We start from the raw sequence: 21,400 nt of genomic DNA, 5'->3' as shown, positions 1-21,400 counted from the left end.
GAACAAAATTCCAAAAGTTTAAAATACCACAAATTTCATATATCCACAGAGAACAAGAGGTCTGACACATTTGAGTTCACAAGCTTAGACAAACAATTCTCATAAAATTGAGTAGTTAAGAGACTGGTGATATAAATGGTGAAATCTGCAAAACAAGAAGCCCTGAGGATTATTAAATTCACCTCCACCTCGAAAACAAACCATGAAGAAGCCTCACAATAGCAATTATTGTTGCACAACCTTCTCAGTTCTGATCTCTTCTGTGGAGGTCTGGGGTATGCAGCCTTTGTTTACAATGAATGAAAATACTTTAATTTGTTTATGAAGTAAATTACATTACTCCCCTAGCTAAGTTTGGCGCTTATAAGTCCTTCAACCGATCCAATTACACCCACAACTGTCACAAAAAAGCAAACTAAACTAAATACCCTTAGAACAATCCATTTTCTTGTCCAAGCCCCAATTTTCTTTTGTACAAAGTACATTTCTACAGGGAAATATATAGCCAAAGGCCAAAAGTTCAAGGCCCCTAACACCCCCAAAACTTGGTTGAAATAAGGAAAGATCATTGCAATTCCAGTAGTAGACACAACATAAACAGTTCGGAAACATAGCCTGAAGGGATTCACTTGAAATCTTGGCAACAATGGGACTTTGATGGTGTAAAAGTTGTTCACAAATCCACTGTCTGGGAATCTCTTGCTAAACCATCTCTCAGCAACTGCAAATACCGGTTGACTATAGATCTGACAGATAAAACATGTGAAAAAAAACATAACTACAAAAAATCCAAATATGATTCAAACTTGAAATTTCAGTATAGATAGATTGGTAGTACCTGATATCCTCCCACCAAATGAAGAACAATGCAAGCATTGGCAAAATCAATGAGCCAGTAAGGTTCGTAAAATCCAAATCCTGTCAAGAGGTTCCCTGGCGTGTCATCCCCAAAGGCTGCATATCCAAAACATCCACAACAGAGGTAGAAGAAGGTTGTGATAAAGATGGCAATCATTGAGGCCTTCTTCATAGTCTGATTTTCTGGTGGAGGGGACTTCAAAGTATCCTTGATTCGACAGATATCACAATTTGATATTAGCTTCTAAATTAACATTCTCCCTTTTGTTTAAATGAGAGATCAGATTAATCTGTGCTTCAACTTAATAATTTTATACGGTTTTAATCAGCATTATGTTTGTCAAAACTCGAAAGTTTAAAAGTCAAACCTGAATCTCAAGAAGAATAATAGAGTATGGATAGGCAAAAGCAATATCCCCAAGTGCTTGGAAGGCTAACCATAATTTATCAGCAACATTAGAGGTTGGAACTCCTGTCAGGTTCCCCTTAATGCTCCCATTTTCTGCAATTTATAAACAGTTCTTTAAAAAGCAGAACAACTGGCTCTTGAACTAATGATCCAACATAATTTGAGAAAATGTTTTGCTCATTGAACAAAAAGATTGTATTGATTTCCATTAAGTGGAGGCCATTTGTTTTCTTAAGTTCCTATTAAAAATAGTATTGAGGTTCCGGATTTCTACTCATCCCATACATAATTTTCACAAGCTATTCGAGCATTACTTCTTCCAATGAAACATAGTCTTAAGAGTTTTTCTTCTAAAAGAGGCCTGTAGGTTGGGGAAAAGAAGCTGGAAAAATGAAAGCAATACCTATTACTTTTGCAAAGCCAAGCCCAAGTCCAATAAAAGAGTAGGCAAAGGACATGATTGCTGCAATAACTGAAAGCCATTCCATGTTATGGAAATCTGGTATTTGTGACACTACAATCTGGATGAGTCCAAATAGCACCATGTACAGAGTTTTTCCATATTCACATGAAGCCTGATGCCCTTCTTTGTGAAAACAGTTTGACCTCTGAATGGCCCTAAATTGACAAAATACAATACCAAATTTAATACAGGACCTTTGCCATATTGAATTCAGTTGGAAAGAAGAAGAGTAAGCATCAATAAATAAATAGAATCCAAGTAAAAGTTAATCTCAACCATTAATAAAAATACAAAAAGAGAGCTAAAAAGATAAATAAAAAGCATAGCCTCAAAATTCCCAATACACAACAAATGAAAAACACAGCATTCACTGGGGAAATACCTCATACTGGTTGCAGTGGTAATCACATAAGCAATACCAGTTCCATACATGCTGAAATATAGAAGGAACCCACAAAACCAGGTCTGTTTTCTACCTGAACTATCACTGAGCCAAATCAGAATGCATATATACTAAAGACTCCAATCTATTGGAAATGTATCCTAAATTGAAGACTACAGAAAAAGAGCAAAAGAGGGGTTTTCAGTCTTTTACTGTTGAGATTCACTCTGACAGCATCCATGTAAGAATGGTTTCGAGTTCCTGTTACAGGGTCAGGAGACCTGTAACAATCTGAAAGGAGGAATGAAGAAATATAGGTGACAATCGCAAAACAAAGCAAGGAAACTGGGCCTCCAATCCATCCTAGCTGTGAAGTACTCCATGCCAAAGACAGTACTCCAGATCCAATAACAGCAGTAATGATATGCGCCACGCAACTCCACAAAGTTCCTGATTGAGTTTTCCCACTAAAACTAATAAATTCAAGACCAAATTTCATGTCAACATAATTATGTTGTACTTTAACTAGGCTGAGAGAAAGTTTACCAGTTCTTAGTGGATGGCCATCATCATCACAGGAACCATTACTAGCTAAATCAAGAGGGTGCTGAACTGCCATGTTTATCCAACTAACAGTAGCTTATGAGTTTATAAGACCTGTATAGCCAATACAGAGGGCCTAAGGCCAGCAATATAATGAAGAACACTATACCAAACATGCATTGATGCAACTAAACACAGGGCCTGACATGGCAGCAGTTTCATTTGCCATCTCTATCTAAACTACACTTGGCTTTCATTTAACTACACTTGGCTTTCATTTATGTGTTTATCAGCATGTAGCTTTGCCACCATCTAGGCCTTCTTTGATTCCTACACGGCTGTATGTATGTGTCTGTGTGCATTCCTGCTTGCAAATGTGACACCAAAAAGGATGGTTCAATTTGCATTAGATGACAATCAAAATATGGCCATATGGGCTTAAAAAAAAACATCTTTTATGTCCCTTTGACCCTACCAAGTGTTGAACTGTGGACAACTGGACATACTATAGAGTGTTACTTGTACCTTCCCAATAATGGAGGAATGGCTGTCATGTTCATCTTTTACCCAGTTGTTTACTTTGCCCCTTACTTTATTTTGGAATCTATAGTTACAATGACTGCGCCTTTCAGGATCAGAGGCTCAGAGCTGAGTGGGTCGGTGGTCAGTCCCCTTCTCTGACAAAGTCATTGCTTGAAAACAATATTGTCTTTCTCAATTTGACAACACTCCAATATATGTATGGCCAATGAACGAAAAAAAGGCTATAACGTGTATTCATGTCTCATAAAAAGTTAGATGCGCTTGCAGACCTAAGACCTTCAATGCAAACTAGTGGTCATTGCAACTCTCTCTTTATTCTATCAGAAAAAGCTACTATACAAATAGCAGTCTGGCGGCTCAAACTACATATGACACCATATGAATCAAAGAACACAAAAGTTGAACTTTCTAGTATGTATTTCCCTTGGAGCTGTCCACTAAACTCACCAAAATGCAAACAGAATAAAGATAACACGAACAAAAGACATTAGCTTATCACCTACACATAATATTGATTTGTTTGATTAACAGTCAATTATAATAATTAAATGGAACAAATATACATCAACTACGGTCCATATTTTCAATTTGTAATTTCATGTCAGGCTGATGTATGTTTTCGTCAACTTTTGCATCTCTCTTACATAATGCCTGTCACACTCGCACATCACAGAAATTGCTGGGTCGGTTACACAGGTGCCAAAATTACGTGATACTACAGCCTATGCCCATTAATTGTAAATAACTAAATTTTAACTCTGCCTGGCATTCCTTTCTTTGTCACTTTGTGCAATGTCGTCACTCTTATCTTATGTCGTCGTTCATTCCCTTCTTCAACTATGTCTTGGTATTTTACTTGGGATAGGCTCAGATGGCTACCATATCCAGAATTGTTATGAATCTATTGGGTCAGATATAAAAGCAAGTCTGGCCCAGTAGAAAAGGAGTTGAATAGCCCATCTTTAACAGAATGGGCCAATATGCTATATAAATATAAGCATTCTCTATCCAACTCAAAATAATATCAGGCCAGACCATCCAGCCCAATATCTCGGGCCTTGCCACTTTGACCCGCTGGGTTGAGTGGGCTTCTATAGTACCTCGGACTCGTAGGCTAAATGATGACACGTTTTCTTTTTTGGGCAAAGATGATACCTATTGTTATTTTTTTGGGCAATTAAAGATGATACCTGTTGCGTGGCCAAAAAGAAAAAAAGATGATACCTGTTGTTAATTTAAGAAAAAACAGGGAAAAGAAAAGGGCCAAGGCCACACATAGAAACAAGCCAGCCATTTGTAATTTGCCTCAAAGCAGAGAAAAGTTTAATGAAGAATACCTGACACTGCTAGCGGCTGTAATGGTATATGCAATTCCACAGCCATATAAGCTCTCATGTACAACTACTGCACACACATTTTTCTGCTTCTCTCCTAAAATTCCATCATACACAGGTCAAATTTGATACTCTTGATATATACATGGGAATGGTATGTGGTCTAGTTTTGCAGTAGTTTCCCTTTTTAGCAAAGTTTGCACACAATTTAAAAAGTAACACATACCATGCATCAAACGAGGATATATTTAGATGTTAGCTTATGCTTTGCATCAAAAATTGACAGAAAAGAAAAGATTAGGCATTGTATTTAGAACTTAGAAGGTTAGAAATTGCTAACCTAAGTACATCTTGACAGCTTCTAAGTAGGACCCGATTCTGGTCGGGCCGGATGAATCCGGGTATCTGTAGCAGTCACAGAGGAGGTTGTTGGAAAGAATGGTGATTGAAGCAAAGACTATCATAAGCAATGGACCTGCAATCCACCCTAGCTGAGCCACACTCCATGCAAGGGATAACACCCCTGCCCCTATCACACCTGTTATTATATGTGCATTTGCAGTCCATATCGTTCCTATACATACAATTCATATGAAGATTAGCCTCCAAATCTTAATCAGAGTTGTGATATACTGAATAGGCAGGTTTAGTGGGCAAGGCCTCCAGAAAGTGAAAAAACCAAGTCCAAAGTTGCCATGAAACTGAAATATCTGATGAGCAAGACATTAAATTGTGGTACTTTCTCAACTGCTATTCACACCTAACCAAAAACCACTGCTATACCAATTAATTGGCACCACCTGGACTTGTATGAGCCCTACAAGCTCTCAAACAAGGACATCCTTACAGATTTTCTGTCCAGCAAAGTTTAACTATATACATGACTCAATGAAATTGGTAAGAAATAAGGGCTTTGCCCCCCAGAACACCGAAAAAAAAAAGAAAAAAATTGGTAAGAAATAAAAAAATGAAAATCATTAATTCTGTATTGAAATGCAAATAAAATGAAACCAAGACTAGAAATAATGGGATGAATTCAGATTACCAGTTCTCTTGAGAGGCTCACTGGGTTCACTTGATGAAGCAAAGCTTACGAGCAATGGTGAGTGCTGGTCTTCTGCTTCAATACCCATCGTTCTCCCTCAAAAGTTTGATAGATAACCCTTGTCAAGCATGCGGAGGCATATAAATAAACAGAAAGTGTTTGATTGCTGATCTTCTGATCACTTCAGAAGGTACCATGTCCTAAGCAGAATCAAGTCAAAGAAAAGAGGGACTGAAAAAGCAACAGATGACTCTAATATTACTTTGCCACATCCCAGATGAGAAAAGACTTCAACCTCACATTTAGTTGACTGTTTTTGTTCTGGTAAGGTACATGGTTGACAGTTTGGTAAGAAGCTATTGCGAACCATTTGGGTTCATGGCATTATTATTCTTGTGTTGAATTTTCATCACCCACCTATACAAGACTGACCACATGATGAATTTTGATCACCCATCCATCTCGAGGGATTTGCGTTTTCTGGATCTCCTCTAAGTCACTATCAGTGTACAGTTTATTCAATAATTTCAGAGTCGTGCTTAAATGTAGGTTCTTGTATACAAGCAACGCAAAAATCAAAGATCTAGAAAATGGGTTCTCTGCTTGTAAATAATTAGATAACATCACATCAACAATTCAACATCAACATAAGCTTCATCGCAGCTCGGAGAAGTCTGAATCTGTGAGTGGAAAAAGAGCCCGTGTAGGAAAATATCATAGTCAGGAAAACCACCATTCCAACTGAGATTTCAAGGTTAAATCTAGATTTGTAACCAACTAGAAGAAGGGTAAGCCTAAGTATCATCCTATCTTCTTTTTGTATTACAATTATCATACTATTCTGTCTTTAAATGTATTATTAAAATTGTTCAAGCTAATCAATAATGAAGAAATAAATTGGCATAACTGATATTATGATTGACAGGGAGGGTTCTCTTAATAATATTATTATAAATAATAAAAATATTTTAACAACAAAAGATAAAAGAATGTATATATTTTTCTATTTCTGTAACATACACCACTTTCCCCCCCATCTTAGTCAAGGTTCAACATCCAAGCAAGCGCTCAGCCAGATACCTCTGCTCAATAATATTCATTGAACAAGAACAAGCAGAAGTTGGCCAAAAACAAAAACAAAAAGCCAAAAAAAAAAAAAAAACGGTTGAAAACTGAATTATATGTACACACAAAATGATGACTCGAAGCATTTACAGATCCACCTTAGGAATCAGCAGCTTCGTCAACTAATTAATTACATATCTCCAAGATAACATTTCATTCCGTACGGAGTCATCTAGTCATCTTCAACAGCGTCCATGACTAAGTTTTTGATTGTGTTTCATCTGCAAAATCACACTCAATATGTCAAGAAACAAACTTCCAGACCCTATACAGAATTAATTATCCAATTTAAACAAAACTTGGCAAGGTTTCCAGCATATAAAATGGAAGTTTAATTTAGAACCCACCTACTGAAGAAGGATCTGCATGAACAAAGAAACTTGCAGCGACTATCAGATAACAAAGAATAAGCATCAACCCTTTGAAGTAATTAGAGGTTCCATCCTGCAACCCAAACATGATCAACAAATAAAGAATGTTATAATGGTGAAAAAAGAAATTATCAAATGGGAAGATAACAATGACCACAAAAATATTAAAAAATAAACGAACTCGTTCAAAATTCAAAGGATATTTAGCAAAGCAAGCTGATTCATAAAGATGCTCGAAATCATGAATGCTGCAACCCTTTTATATCCAACTCCATATAATGATTAAGTGCTTTTGTTCTTAATCTCAGTAATGAAATACATACCTGCAGCAAAAAGGCTACAACTAAGACAGTTATAAAAAGTGTTGCTGTCTCAAAAAGTTGGAAGTTTAAGTCCATAGGGCGGCCCATAATCCACCCAGCAACTACACAAAAAGGAATCTGCAGTAATTGAAACAGATTAGAATATTAGAGGTTTATGTATGGGAAATAGAAAAGCATGACTATTGATTATTATTATTATTACTGTTATTATCATTATTTTTAACCTGCATAAACACCAACACGGATGACAAAATATACAACTTAGAATAAAGAGTGATATACATCTCTGTGCAAACAAAGCCTTACGTGTTTATTTTATTTTATTGGAAGTATGGAACATAATAAGACATTCAAAGCCTTTCAGATGAGTACCCACCCCAAACATAGATATCTGCGTTGATGATCCTATTGCCACTCCCAAAGAAATGTCCTATAGAGAAAACTCACAGTTATTGCAATGCAAAGTAACAAAAACTATAAGAGAATGTCAAAAACCTTGTGACTTACAAGCTTGTCCTTCATGGCAAACATAATAGCACTAGCATGCTCTGCAGCATTACCCACGATTGGGAGCAAAATGACACTAATAAATGCAACTGGGATATTCCATGCTACAGATGCTCCCTGCAAATCAATCACCCAACCAGAAAGCTCATAAATCATAAATAGCAGCAAAACAAAGAGTTGCCAAACTTGGGGACAAGAAAAATGTGTATTTAGATGTAATCTAAAAAACCCAAATACAGCATCTTTAAATTTACCTCTATAGCATTAACTAAATATTCTGATAGGATTGAGATCCAAGCAGTCATAATTAACAGCCAAATTATTGATTCCCATTTAGAGATCTCAGGAGCTTCATCATCATCTGAGTTCTCTTCATTCTGAGCCCCCTCCTGAGTTCATACCATACATACCACCACAAAAATCAATAAGTTATAAGAGCAAATGCAAGCTAAGCATTGTCAATAAGAAAAATTATATGTATGAAAGTTTCTCCATGTGAATGCCATAAATCATAAGTCCAAGCGATGAGGTGGCCTGGGTGAAGAGAAGTAGTAAACATCACATGGTGCTAAACTTTCTAAGCCAAACAATGAAATTAACTCCAGACTAAAGATGTTAATAATAATAGAAAGAGTAATTATTTACCAAAAAAAACAAAAATCCTAACTAACCTCATTTAAGGGAACATACAGATGCTTTTGACTCTTTAACTGGAAGAAAAGATATGTGGCATATGCCAGAAGCATGATGCAACTGCTAAATCTTGAAAGAGCTAACTCTGACTTCCCAAAATGCACCTCGGTGTGAGTGTAGTGCAGAACAGCTGGAAAAAGTAGACCCATGACTGCCATTAATAGCAATCCTGAGTTCACAGCAGCAGTTGCCTGTCCAACTACAGCTTCAGAAAGAAAGATAAAAGGATTGGAAATTCTTAAAAAAAGAAGGTGATATATTTACCTTGTTAAACACCTGTTCCTTATTTTGAAATACAAGCCCACCACTGAAGAATGCACATCCAAGCACCAGCAACATGTTTGATAGAATAGAGCCTAATAACGACTGCTGAACAACGCGTAACATTCCACGTTTCAGTGCATAAATGGATATAATCAGTTCTGTTGCATTTCCAAAAGTAGCATTCAAAAGACCCCCAACTGCAAGTTCCAATTTGATATATCAAAAACTGAACCTAGAAGGAAAAATTGTTACTGACCATTTTATAACTCTAACAAAACAGTAGGACATTAATTATACTAGAATAAAAACTCATATGCTTCAAAGCATGGATGACTATGTAGCACAACAGTTTTTATGACAACAGACAAAATATGTATATGTATGTGTGTGTAACTGGAGAAATTTCCTAATGCCACCCCTTATATCAATATACTACATAAAACTGACTATTTTCAAAGAAAAAAATAAGGTAAAATGACTGAAAAAAAATGGATAAGCATTTCCCCTACAACTGACACAGTAACACATATATGGCATACTTCTTTTATATTGCGGTTGGAAACAATGAGATGAAGATCCTTTCCTGATCAAGAATGCAACCTAGATAATGTTTTATAATTTTCAGCAAGATCTATTTTGCATTTTTCTTTTTCTTTTTTACCGACTTTTTCAGCAATGGATATTAAAGAAAACCATATTTAGATTGCCACAGCTCTATTATAGAGATTGAACTATTTAATTGAACAAACCAAATGGACTAAGAGGTAGAAAGTAACCAACTATGAATAAAAGAACAAGAAAAACATTACCAGTAGCTCCAGTATAGAATGCCAGCTGCCTATAAGAGAAAAAATAAAGTTCAGTTTAGCTACTTAACAATTCAAGTTACTAAGATATATAGTTGGAAGAGAAGGATAAAATAACTACTTACTCTGTGGCATAACCTAAACGCTCAGCTAAAGGCGTTATACCCAACAAGCTCAAAAAAAAGACCCAACCCTGCAATTCACATCCATAAATTAGAAACATATTTGAAAAATGACTGGAAATTAACAAAGAAGGGAGAGTTGCAACTCACATTATGGCCAGTAAGATTATGAACAAATATCGCTAGAGGCCCAATAGGCATAAGCAAGTTGAGTTTATTTGAGAAAACTACAGTCTTTATGCTCCTATAAACAATATTCCTCCACGCTTTATCACGACCAGTTGGTAAAACTCCTGAAAATGACCCTTCCTCTACTGTTTGAATAGACTGTGTCTTTTGAGCCTCTGCCTCCGGAGTAAAAAGACTCTCATCCTCAAACTCGTGTATTGATCCACTGTCCAGTGATTCCATCTATTACAAGAAACACCAAACCATTCAAAACATCACTTAAACAGATCTTCCCAGTGCTTATGCCGAAATCACATTACATTATTTGTTTTTAAGTTGCATTGTGTAGAAAAAGTATTGTGTAAACCTAATGAAGTTCTATAACTGAAGGGCTGCAAGAAAAAGTTTCAGCTATCAAAGAAAGAAAAGAAAACTCACTTCAAGTTGAGACTGGATTCCAAGTACTTGTAACTTATAATTCATCTTCTTTTATCAAATATGCAGTGGTTCATCCATACGAAGAAAAGGGCATCCACTCACGAAGTTCTTCGTGTACATTCTCAAAACTGAGACAAGAAGACTCAAGAATTTTCGGGCCAAGCTGGATATACTGCAAAATGTTTATAAGAAAATACAAAAAATGAAGCTTGCCTCATATAGTCATATCAGAATTAAATTCATAAAGTATTAATAGCTCAAAACTAAAGCTACGAAAAATGCGTCAATTGCATATTGCTCTCGCTCCAGAACTCAGAATTAACAACAATAAATGCCAAAATTCAAACCGGGTATACATAAAAATACGAAATTTGAAATTGGGTTTTCAATGATTTCCTATAAACGATGAGTATTGGTAGTTCTTGGAAAGTCAGGTCTAACAAAGCAATAACCTTGCCAATTTCAAATGGGTCACATCCAAGAATCCGCAGGAGCCGCAACAAGTAAATGAACAAATATAGAAAGAACAGAAAATTTAAAGAATGATAAGGAAAGGATCATATACTTGATTCGAATTCTTTGCTATAATAGCAGAGAAATCCAGTCTGCGTCTGTGTCTGGGTCTCTCTTTTGTCTTTTTCGTTTTCTTCTTTATTTTCGGGTTTTCTCCTTCTTCGTTAGAAGATTGAAGATTGGATCTTACATCTCTTGCATATGCGAGACAGTTTCGTGAACAACAACTTTGGTCACTACGTCAACCCACGTCCCCGAAAGCGCGTTGAATCAATGAGATTCAATCCAATCATTCAGAAACGACGTGCCGTTTTTTAATAATTGAAGGTAAAGAAATTAGAGGGTTTAGGGAAAGAAAATTGAGGCCCAATAAGAGAAGACAACATGACAGCCCAAAAGAAATGTATAAGTATTTTTTTATAAATATTCAAATTTAAGACTTTTTCGTAAATAAAAATACCACAAGGTAAAAATACCATTAGATTTTTTTACTGAATATAAGTATTTGTTATTTGGTTGAATAAATAAAGTTGGAGCTGTAGTTGTTTAGGTATTTTTTGGGCTTCGCCCCTCTTATACAAAAAAAAAAAAGAATAAATAAAGTTGGAGATAATATTATTTAGGGTTAAATACAAAAATGGTCCACGAACTTTATAGTGAATCTCAATTTGGTCCACTATCTATAAAAAATGTCAATTTGGTCCACGAACTTTGTAAGTTGTATCAAAGCATTACAAACATTAACTTCCATCGAAAAATTTAACGAAAACTGGTCATATGCACAGCAAGTGACCACATTTTTCAGAGGCATTTTCGTCAGTTCATCACATTTTTATGTGACCAATTTCGTTAATTTTCTGATAAAAGTTAGCGTTTGTACTGTTTTGGTACAACTTGGAAAGTTTGTAAACCAAATTGACACTTTTTATAGTTAGTAGATTAAATTGAGACTCATTATAAAGTTGGTGGACTATTTTTGTATTTAACCCTATTATTTAATAATTTTAATATGATATATTTTATTTATTAAACGGAAAAGGCCGACAAGCCAACCGACCCAACCCAATAACCCATTATAGGCTTTATGATGTTTATGATGCGTATGCTTTATGACTTGTGACTCTGTGTGTAAAATTTTACACCCTATGCGACACGTAGAAATGATGTATGCACCATGAATAGATAAAAAAATTTTCGTAATTCGTAGATTATACACTGAGTGTGAGATGGTAATTCGTAGATACGATTTCCGGTAACCAGTACTTTGTTTCGATGGAGCCGAAACATGGTCAAATGTTGTATTGTGAGAGTGAGATGACTAAAAAGGTTGTTAATAAAATATAAAATAAAAAAAAGGAAGCAATAACTAGAGTTAACAATTTTTTTTTTTCAAATTTAGTTACTAAATATTGTGCCAGGTGACATAATAATATCTTAATTTGTTTTAAGTAAATTATTTTGTAAAAAATATTAAAAAAGACGACAAAGTTCAATATTTAATGAAATGAAACTTGTGGAAAAATATTCCAATTATTGTACCAAAAAGAACATTCGATTTAAGTTTTGGAAGCGCTTGTGCAATGCGCAGTGTATGTATTATGTAAAGAATGTAGTGTTCTGTTTGATTTTAGATACAAACTCACTCATTTAATTCCAAAAAATTACTTCAAGGAGGGGTGGACAAATTACCAAGGACATTTATTTTGGTGCAACACCCTGGATTATATATTTATATCAACCCCACTTTTTACATGGAGAGAGAGAGAGATTAACAATAACACAACACCATAGACATATTTGCCTCTCTGAATACTAGCTAGCATAAACAAAACCAACTCAGGTTTACATGCACATATAGACCATACAATTATGCACCACAGCTATCTCATATCTGAGTTGATCAGCCTCGACTACTGAGCCTGTTATCTGCTTCATTCCCATACTGCAAATGCCCAGCCCATTCTTTCCCTTGTTCCTTGAGTCTCTCAGCCACACCAGCACCAGCACCAGCACCAGCAAACCCTAAAAGCCTTTTGCCTCCAAGCTCCTGATAAATCCAGCCCAGCGCAGACATGCCGGTGAGAGCCATGGCTGCAGCCACAACAAAGCCAGCAATTGCTCCCACAAACACAAACCCAGCAAAGAACAGCAGGGGGCTGAAGATCAACAGGAGCGGTGAGCTTACAAGTAGCAGTGTCACTGATGCCAAGAAGCTGAACCCCATCAACCCCAGAAGTGACCCTCCAATTGCCAACCCAGTGATGGATGCCAACAGCACCATGGTGCCAGAGGCCTGTTGTCGATGATGACCCTCCATTGATTACTCTCTGTGATTTGTTTGTTCTAATCTCCTTGAGCTCGATCTGTGGTTTTGAATTGTGAAGGGAAGCTTTTATATTGTGAAAGTAAGGTCTTATCTGGTTATTCCTTGAGCTCATCTGGGACAGGTGGTCTTGTAAGCTGTGTGACACGTAGTTACTGCATGGCTTTGCTGGCGAATGGTGATTAATGTATATCTATAAAAAGAATCCAATGAGTATTTTGTTACAAAATTGTAGCAGAGTCATCTAGATTGTCTTTGTGACTTGAGGTAGATTTAAGAAGAGAAGGTGATGGCCTCCGCAGAGTATGATTGAGAAGGACCATTAGAGTCAACAGAGTCAAGGCCCCAGTTTGATATTGGGTGCCAAGCTCAATAGACACATAAGACAAAAGTGTGGATATCCCCAGTGTGACCTGGCTCAATAACACAAACACAAAATAATGACATAAAAAAATTTAAAACCAACCTGATCCAATTCCATAGTAATGGAAGAAAAATTCTAAGGGACCACATTTTATGGCTATATTATATATAATGACTGTCAATTAACGCATCAACTATAACATGTAGGTCAATTGCAGAGGGGAATTAACCATTTTTCTAGATATTAAGAAGAGAGGGGAAAAATGAATGGAAAGTTGGAAACTATTAATTTATACCTGAAGGCCGGCCATGCCAACAGTAGCACCAATCAAAGATCGAACTGCAGGGTGTATGTCAAATTTCCTTGTTGACCACCACAAAACGCCATTTGAAAGGATACATCTTCCAATTGTTCATCTTTTCTATTGTGATGCTTTGATTTTCTTGTTATCATAAAATCAATCTTAGTTGTTACTGTTCTAATATTTCACTAGCATCAGTGGATTGGGACATTTCCTATTGAAGGAGCAAACAATATATATATGTCCGGTTCGATGACTTGGGTACGTAAAGGGGAACTTACAAGAAAACAATATTTGCTACGTAAATGTTCATACTTGCAATATACTCACAGAAACTAAACAATACATAGATATCAGAGATTGACCCAGTTGAAATTAAGCTTAATGAAAAAAAATTAAAAGCCCATGCAGCGAACACCATTAACAGCCCCCAACAATTCAAACAGAGATTAACCCAGTTAAAATGTAAATCAGAAAGTACAAATTAACCCAGTTGCAATGCTCAAACAGAAATTTGAAATTCAAACGACAAACCCAAGTCACAGATATCAGAGATTAACCTAGTTGCATGTAGTGTAAATGGGCAAGCCTAACTCACAGTGTAAATGGACAAAATAAAAACTAGAAACAGAGTGAACAGAGAGATTGGTGAGAAAAATCCGGGAATGGAATATTAGAGCTTGATGAGAAGGATACCTGAAGATGGGAGCTTTGGCGATGTTGGCTCCAGTGGGAGGAAGAGAGAAAAGAGGCTGGTGGCGTGGGTTTAGCAGCGGTTTTAGAGGTTGAAAACGACACCGTATCTTTGTTTTTTTTTATCAAACGACACCGTATGTTTCATTTTCGCTTGGGCGAAAACGACACCGTATCTTTAGATGTCCACAACTGTTTTCCTTTTTCTTTTCCATTTATTAATTTTTTGGACGGTCTTTGTTCTATTCCATTGATTGTTCCAATAACATCCTTGGTTTGAATCTCACCCAACACCAATGATTTCATTTATTAGCAACTAGTTTGTGTCAATCCATAGGAAACTGAGTAACTGCAATCTTTTCTGCTAAAAACCAACCACACATTCTTGAGGGAGAGATGAGATGTCTTGAAATTTGACAACAATGTTCTACTAGTTTAATACAAGTTTCACTAAACACAATTGTAAGTGTGTGTTTGATGACTCTTTCTTTGAGTATGTGGCTAGTGCAAGCAGAACTTCTGATTGTTGCTAGTGCAAGTAGAACCATCCCATTTGATGTGGAAAACATGCAGAGAATAAATGGATTCAATGGAAGGTTGCATTTCTCTCAATTTAATGACTACAGTGCTACAAGCCATGCAGAGAACAATGGCATTCTGCATTTCTCACCCAATTTAATGAATTACAGCATTTCCTTCTACATACCTAAAGAAGCTCCTAGCAGAACACTCTAATACTACAACACATAATTTATAACCCTTAAAGCTCAATGGTTATTCTCCAAAGGTGCAATTCTTTCTCTGGCACTCTCAAAGCAATGGTGAGTAAACCAGATCCTTCTTCATATCCAAACTCTATTTCCTCCGAATCAACTGTTATCCTCTTCGGTTGAGCTGATGAATAGGCTCCAAATACGCCACACCCGCGAACTTTCATGACGACTATTGTACTGCTGTTAGATTCATATTCTTTTATGGCTCCCCCAGAATTGAACATCTTGATAAGGCCTATGGGAGCAAATGTTACACCATTGGATAATTCCTTAACAGGAACCACTGTGAAAACTTCGTATTCCCGGGATCTCAAGGTTATTGGCATAGATGCATCCTTGGGAAGGTATAACACCTCTCCTGCAATTGACAGCACAATGAATTTTATTAGTTGCTCTAAATTATGGTCTACTAGTTAAACATGCAGAGTGCAAGTGAATCAAAATGCTAAACATACCACCAAGATGGGAATATATGACAGCATCCCCAGACCATTTATCATCCGCAACCTTGGGCAGATAATCAACATCTTTAGCCCTAATAACCCCGGTAATTGTGCCCGGCTCTAGGTCATGGATGAGGTTCTTCTTTCCAACCTTACACCACCCAGCTCCTTGGCAGTTGAAAACCCCCACAACTCCAGTAAAGTCGTTCAGGTTCCATATCTTTAGAAGACTGCAATATCAAGTTTGTAAATTAGAAAAAAAGGCATTATTTGAAGAAACAAAGCCCAAAAAGCTATTAATGATGAAAAGAATCAATTTTGAAAATCCATTTTAAGAACCTTTTTCCATCTCGGGCAGGATCAGAAAATAAGCAATCCCTTGTTGGTCTTCCTGGAAGTTTGGCCCTCAAGATAGAGCCATCAGGAAGTACAAGCTTCTTTAGAAGATTGAAGTCATGGTGCCCAGGCTTGTCACTGCATCACATACAGATACCCATTACGAGAACACTTTCTCTGGTTGATCATTTTTTACCAGAAACAGACCTTATATTCATAAGAATCATAACCAAAAACCATACCTAACATAAATCGCACATCCTCCCACTGCACGAGCTGCTCCATGATATTCAGCCATAGGGTGCAGGCTCTAAACATCAGGAAAAATTCCAAATAAAGAATCCAACAACTAAAGAACTATAGTTGAATTTCAAACTAATCTCAAAGTTTGCTTTCTTACATGAAACATATCCCAATCTGGCTGCATAAACTCCCCAAGAAAAACAGTGTTATAAGCAACTGATGCAATATGAATTGTATGTGATGCTGGATCTCTAGGCCAGAAATCATCTGATGCCCTTATAACAGCTGTCCGCTTCGAACTAACAAATTCAAGGTCATCCCAAATCATTACTATTAAGACTTCACAGTAAAGAAATTAAGGTAATACTGTAACAGATAAATGCGAAAAAGACTATATTACCTGTATAAACCATCTGTATTGTGACTCATACAAGAAATAATTCCATTGTCAGGGAAGTTTCTAGCAATAGACGCCTCTAATGCCTGATGGTATTTCCTTGTAAGTTTTACCCTTCCACCATGGCCTGCCCCTAAAGTTTCAAGAATGTTTTGAACATCGACTTTGACTCCATCAATACCAGCTGATGTGAGATAAGAGTGGAGTTCATCATAGAAGTTGAAAACTTTCTCAGGATTCACAAGGCCAAGCCCATTTGTGGTAATGCTTTTCAAGGCATCACAATGCTCATTGGACTCGACCCCTGGAGATGAAATAGGGTAGGCCATTTTCGATTCATAGTGTTCCATTTCAGTAACACCAGGTCTAACACCACCCCAATACCCAGTTATAGCATGCCACACATAAGCATACCTGGAAATTTAAAAACAAACAAAATTAATTCCTAATCAAGGAAATGTTTGTCACAACCAAAACCTGCAAATTTGAAAAACAAAAACTTACTTCAAAGCGTGTTTTTCTTTAATTTCAGTAACAATGTGGCGAAGGCCTAAATCTGGATCCTCTACTCTGTGACCCTCTTTACCATCTTTCTGAAATTTGTGGTTCTCTTTTATATTTGTTAACCTGTTTGCAAAGCTGAAAGACAGAAACAAAAAAAAAATATATATATATACATATATATAACAAAACTTGTAAGCCAATCAACATAAAGGTGAAATAACATTAAAATGAATACTATGGCTGGATCAAGTGCTCACTTTGCTGTGTTATCAGCTATGAATTCAACACCAGTGGAATCCATACTAACTGATTGCCATCCGTCGTCAATAATAACAAACTTTGGAGGGACTCCACCATTTTCTAGGCTGCAAAAATCACTTCTTATTATCTGTTTAATGCAAAAATCAAGTATTTGAAATACTGTCAATAATGAGATCAGTACCTCTCCAATCCTTGCTTCAGGCCTTCTGAAGTGACATCAGTGTAGAAAGCATCCCATGTACACCAGCCAAACCAGTTCAACATGTCTGGCATCTGAAACATAAAACTTAAATAATTTATAAATGATGAAAAATAAACTACTTTCGTTTGGGAGGGAAAAAAAAGACAAATTTAATCCACAATTTAAGAACTTGGGGAAAATATAAATCACCTTCTTCCTCTCACGATGACTAAACGTCTGTAAATGCTTCTCCACAGTCCTGTATAATTGAAAATACAAGTCAATGAATGATAAACCAATTCGTACAAGTATTTTTAAGAAAGAGTGACACTGCCAATCTCAGTTTAATCTGAAAATGGTTCCAGTTGAAACTGCTATTTCTTTTTTCCTTACAAACTTATAAATTGAAGATAAAGATAACTTATACCTTAAATCTTAACAAAATCTTTAACTGGGCATTAAGACCTTGAACAGACATCAAACAATATATAATACGTCCATGCAATTTATTAACAGCTTGAAACTTACTTCACAGTGTTTGTGATGACATCAAATGGGTCTGATCCAGCTCCAACAAAAACCAAATGACTACCCTCAAATCCATCAACAGCAGGATCTCCTGCAAAACCAAGAGTTTTCATCATCTCAGAAACAACAAAAATGAATCCTTTTTAATTTTCTTTTTAAAATCTCTGTACTTTCCCCTTACCACTTTCTAGGCAGATTTCAAGCTCATTACGTTCATTCCCTTGAAGAACAGCCCTGAAGTCCCCCTCAAGAATCGGTAAGAAAACTGTATAAACTGCAGATTGATCCCCTCCACCTTTGCTTCCATCACCAAAGTGGCCACCAACCTTCGTTTCAACAATCAAAAATTGCGTCTCAAAGGGAACATCTTGGCCACTAGTACCCATCCTCTGTGTCATCCACCACAACTTAAACCGAAAAACACACATAAATCGCAAACCCCTGCACCGCAAAATCAATTACATCACCCTCCAAAAATCCAAAAAACGAAACTTACCCACATTGCAAATCACAACAGACAAAGTGGAGATGAACATGAAACTTACTCAAGTTTGCCAATTGGGAAGACTCGGCGGCTACCCATCTGATCGGACACGACCCCAATGAAAGCTCCATTGGCCAATGCACCACCAGAGGCTGGGGTCACCACAATGTTGTCATGGACATTAGACAACACCTTGTTCCCCAACACCATCAAAGTCCCATCTTCAACAGATATCCCAGCCCCAACCGTCATCTTTAATTAATCTCACAACACTCACAATATGTGTGAAACTAGGAAAACCCAATTGAAGATGAAGATCACAGAAAATCTAGAGGGGTATTTATAGCATTGTTGGCAATGACATGAAGCACATGAATTAACTCCTAAAGTCCTGTGTTTTTAGACCAGAAGGCGTCGTGCAAATTCATATTTTGCAATCTAGGGACTCCGTGGAATTCGGGAAAGGCCCTTCCTCGGTTATTGTGTTCAATATTAACAAAAATATCTTGGTTTGGCGGGAGCACATTTATCTGTTATTCGTTGTATATGTGCTATCAACATGGTGTCACATTTTTTGTTTAAATCATATGGTGTGTCAGTGTGACTTTTCCATTTTTTGACTGACATAATAGGGTAGGGTGTTTATGGACCGTAGCAATAAATAATAATACATCTAATGTATTATGCATGTGATCCCACCTACCAATTAAAGAATCTTGATTCTCGTCGCTCATATGAGTGGGCCACCTACCCCATTCTGCCGAATCAGAGTGTACGTTTTGTCTTATAGGTGCACATACATGTGATTTATGAGCAAAGATCAAACAGGCTTTGAAAAAATTATTATAGTCGGAGTTAACCCACAGATTGATCAATGCCCAATGGTGTTGTTGATTCCAACTTCTCCATACCGAGAAGCACTGGATTATTTTGTGAAAATACCTACTTCGTAATAATTGTAGTAACTACCTATTACGTGACTTCCCGGCGGCGCATGCAAAGGAGGTTCGAGCTTTGAAGGGTACTTCCAGTTCCAGTTCAACACAAAAAATCTGGGAATTAAGAAGAGAAGAAGAAACCACAAAGTCGCTGAACCCCCTGCCACGTGGCATGCATGAAATGGCTGGATAGCCTGGATATCTATATCGACTATAAGTTTCTTGACAGCTAAATTTTGGTAGGTAAGGGGTTTGAGTTTGAGTTGTTTGACAGTGCCTTATCCAGGTTGAGTGGACAACAACGCATGCGTACCTGGAAATACGTGGAATTTAGTCAACTTCAATTATCGCAAGAAATAAGAAACAACACGTGGCGCAACATCAGATGGTGCATAAAGACAGCTCGGATCCTACATGGAATTCATGTCACGACACGCATGACTTTGACAAGTAATGGGTAGGCAGAGATTGAGAATTTGAGACATGGACCACATGGTCAACCACTCAATAGGGCCACTAATACTCCAATATAGAGAGACATAATGCTAATTGTTAATGATAATAATGTGGCCACGTTGATGCAAATTTTGAAGCCAATTATCTTCTGAATGGGATTCTTGGAGTAGTGCTCACCTAAATAACGAGTATTTTATAATTTTCAAATTTTTTATGGAAAATTCTCTATTTAATTAATTAATCTACAGTTTAGTTTGGTGAAGCTTCTAAATGTACCCGAGAATTTAGTTAGTGCACCAAACATCTAAAGAAGAAAAAAACCTGCATTTAAAGGTCTGGTCCAAATCGAGTTGAATATGGATCAGTAGAGTTCAACCCGGCCCAATATAGAAGAACCAACCCCCAACCGACATTAGGAGGCCTTGATGGGCCATGGTAATTGTAAACCCCTAAGGCGAAGCCCAGCGTAAAAATAACGCTGACGGTAACCAACATTAGTCGGTGCGTAAAAATTACGCACCGCCTCAGTCTCCAATATAAATGAGATGAACTTACCTGCAACAGCAGGTACGCCACCTGTTACTCTCCCCCCCTTCTCTCTCTATCTCTTTCATTCTCACTCTCTCTCTCTCTCTTTCTCTCTCTCTCTAATGGGGATAACACCCACCTGTCCCTAGGTAAGTTATTTTCATTTTTCAATATAAATTAATGGCTATAACGGCTACCTCCATTCACTATTCATTCACTCCAGTCAGTCTCAGTCAGTGTCCAACTGCCTCCTCTTCAATGCCTCCATCCCATTCCCTGTACAGTGAATGCCTCCACTCCCCCACCGCCTTCGCCATTCCCATTCGCATTCCTCAACCCAAACCCAAAACTCCCGCTAGAAACCCTAACTCCGAGTCTCCGACAACGCCTCCTCCGTGCCCGGTTAGGTTGCTTCTCGTTTTAATTTTCAATGTTTTTTTTTTTTTTTTTTTATGGAATTTCTTCTTTTAGTTCTTTAATTCTATTTGTTTCTTTTTCTTTTTTCAGATGGTTGGTTATTCAAGGAGTGGCTGAGATTGGACGACGGTCCGGTTTGGTGATCCAAATTGGCCAAGTATTTGGTGATCGGGACGAGACCCATACTACATGCATTGACCTTGAGATAATTAATCTCTTCAGTAAACTATTCATCAATTTGATTAGTCACTTAATTTCTCTCCATTCTTTGGTTTCACGTATGATTTATGATTTTAAGAAAAAAAGTTGACATGCATCTCCTT

General features: G+C 37.0%; 4 protein-coding genes across 5 annotated transcripts; all 4 read right to left on the bottom strand.

Moving 5' to 3' along the window:
* Nucleotides 1–13: 13 nt before the first annotated feature.
* Nucleotides 14–5,939, bottom strand: AAP7 (amino acid permease 7). Of its 2 annotated transcripts, none has more exons than XM_086228736.1 (7): nt 5,578–5,939; nt 4,873–5,106; nt 4,536–4,629; nt 1,671–1,885; nt 1,227–1,360; nt 839–1,066; nt 14–746 (listed from the first exon to the last, which is right to left on the bottom strand). In XM_086228736.1, the coding sequence occupies exons 1-7, from the start codon at nt 5,663–5,665 to the stop codon at nt 345–347; spliced, it is 1,395 nt and encodes a 464-aa protein (XP_086084862.1). In that variant the 5' UTR covers nt 5,666–5,939; the 3' UTR covers nt 14–344. The 2 variants fall into 2 exon arrangements, with proteins under 2 accessions (XP_086084862.1, XP_086084863.1); XM_086228737.1 differs by lacking the exons at nt 4,536–4,629; nt 4,873–5,106; nt 5,578–5,939 and adding exons at nt 2,113–2,206; nt 2,326–2,562; nt 2,659–4,412.
* A 620-nt stretch (nt 5,940–6,559) lies between these two features.
* On the bottom strand, nt 6,560–11,118 carry LOC147296164 (vacuolar cation/proton exchanger 5-like). Its single transcript, XM_086228738.1, has 13 exons — nt 10,960–11,118; nt 10,395–10,566; nt 9,939–10,199; nt 9,792–9,859; nt 9,670–9,698; nt 8,861–9,057; nt 8,575–8,787; nt 8,158–8,292; nt 7,904–8,020; nt 7,773–7,826; nt 7,397–7,513; nt 7,050–7,146; nt 6,560–6,923 (listed from the first exon to the last, which is right to left on the bottom strand). The coding sequence occupies exons 2-13, from the start codon at nt 10,437–10,439 to the stop codon at nt 6,901–6,903; spliced, it is 1,356 nt and encodes a 451-aa protein (XP_086084864.1). The 5' UTR covers nt 10,440–10,566; nt 10,960–11,118; the 3' UTR covers nt 6,560–6,900.
* A 1,689-nt stretch (nt 11,119–12,807) lies between these two features.
* Nucleotides 12,808–14,669, bottom strand: LOC147296163 (glycine-rich protein / oleosin). Its single transcript, XM_086229986.1, has 2 exons — nt 14,592–14,669; nt 12,808–13,423 (listed from the first exon to the last, which is right to left on the bottom strand). The coding sequence occupies exon 2, from the start codon at nt 13,222–13,224 to the stop codon at nt 12,808–12,810; it is 417 nt and encodes a 138-aa protein (XP_086086112.1). The 5' UTR covers nt 13,225–13,423; nt 14,592–14,669.
* A 500-nt stretch (nt 14,670–15,169) lies between these two features.
* Nucleotides 15,170–19,215, bottom strand: LOC147296162 (seed imbibition 1). Its single transcript, XM_086235784.1, has 13 exons — nt 18,800–19,215; nt 18,436–18,695; nt 18,255–18,345; nt 17,937–17,985; nt 17,727–17,818; nt 17,542–17,649; nt 17,285–17,419; nt 16,784–17,194; nt 16,541–16,682; nt 16,383–16,450; nt 16,144–16,278; nt 15,817–16,034; nt 15,170–15,719 (listed from the first exon to the last, which is right to left on the bottom strand). The coding sequence occupies exons 1-13, from the start codon at nt 18,988–18,990 to the stop codon at nt 15,349–15,351; spliced, it is 2,271 nt and encodes a 756-aa protein (XP_086091910.1). The 5' UTR covers nt 18,991–19,215; the 3' UTR covers nt 15,170–15,348.
* Between the last annotated feature and the right edge of the window lie 2,185 nt (nt 19,216–21,400).

This window comes from Dryas octopetala, chromosome 1, assembly GCF_963921425.1.
Source record: "Dryas octopetala chromosome 1, drDryOcto1.1, whole genome shotgun sequence".
Taxonomy (NCBI): Eukaryota; Viridiplantae; Streptophyta; class Magnoliopsida; order Rosales; family Rosaceae; genus Dryas; species Dryas octopetala.
This window is presented reverse-complemented; position numbering and strand designations above follow the sequence as displayed.

Excerpts from the sequence above, each read along its gene's own strand:
- LOC147296164 (XM_086228738.1), bottom strand. The coding sequence starts at position 10,439 with ATGAATTATAAGTTACAAGTACTTGGAATCCAGTCTCAACTTGAA. Across the intron at positions 9,699-9,791 it reads CGTTTAGGTTATGCCACAGA|GCAGCTGGCATTCTATACTG; the intron begins GTAAGTAGTTAT and ends TTTCTCTTATAG. Across the intron at positions 7,147-7,396 it reads TTGTAGCCTTTTTGCTGCAG|GATGGAACCTCTAATTACTT; the intron begins GTATGTATTTCA and ends TTTGGGTTGCAG.
- LOC147296163 (XM_086229986.1), bottom strand. The coding sequence starts at position 13,224 with ATGGAGGGTCATCATCGACAACAGGCCTCTGGCACCATGGTGCTGTTG.
- LOC147296162 (XM_086235784.1), bottom strand. The coding sequence starts at position 18,990 with ATGACGGTTGGGGCTGGGATATCTGTTGAAGATGGGACTTTGATGGTG. Across the intron at positions 18,346-18,435 it reads TGAAATCTGCCTAGAAAGTG|GAGATCCTGCTGTTGATGGA; the intron begins GTAAGGGGAAAG and ends TTGGTTTTGCAG. Across the intron at positions 16,451-16,540 it reads CAGATTGGGATATGTTTCAT|AGCCTGCACCCTATGGCTGA; the intron begins GTAAGAAAGCAA and ends CCTGATGTTTAG.
- AAP7 (XM_086228736.1), bottom strand. The coding sequence starts at position 5,665 with ATGGGTATTGAAGCAGAAGACCAGCACTCACCATTGCTCGTAAGCTTT. Across the intron at positions 1,886-4,535 it reads ACAGCCGCTAGCAGTGTCAG|GGCCATTCAGAGGTCAAACT; the intron begins GTATTCTTCATT and ends TTGTCAATTTAG. Across the intron at positions 1,067-1,226 it reads TTATTCTTCTTGAGATTCAG|GATACTTTGAAGTCCCCTCC; the intron begins GTTTGACTTTTA and ends TGTCGAATCAAG.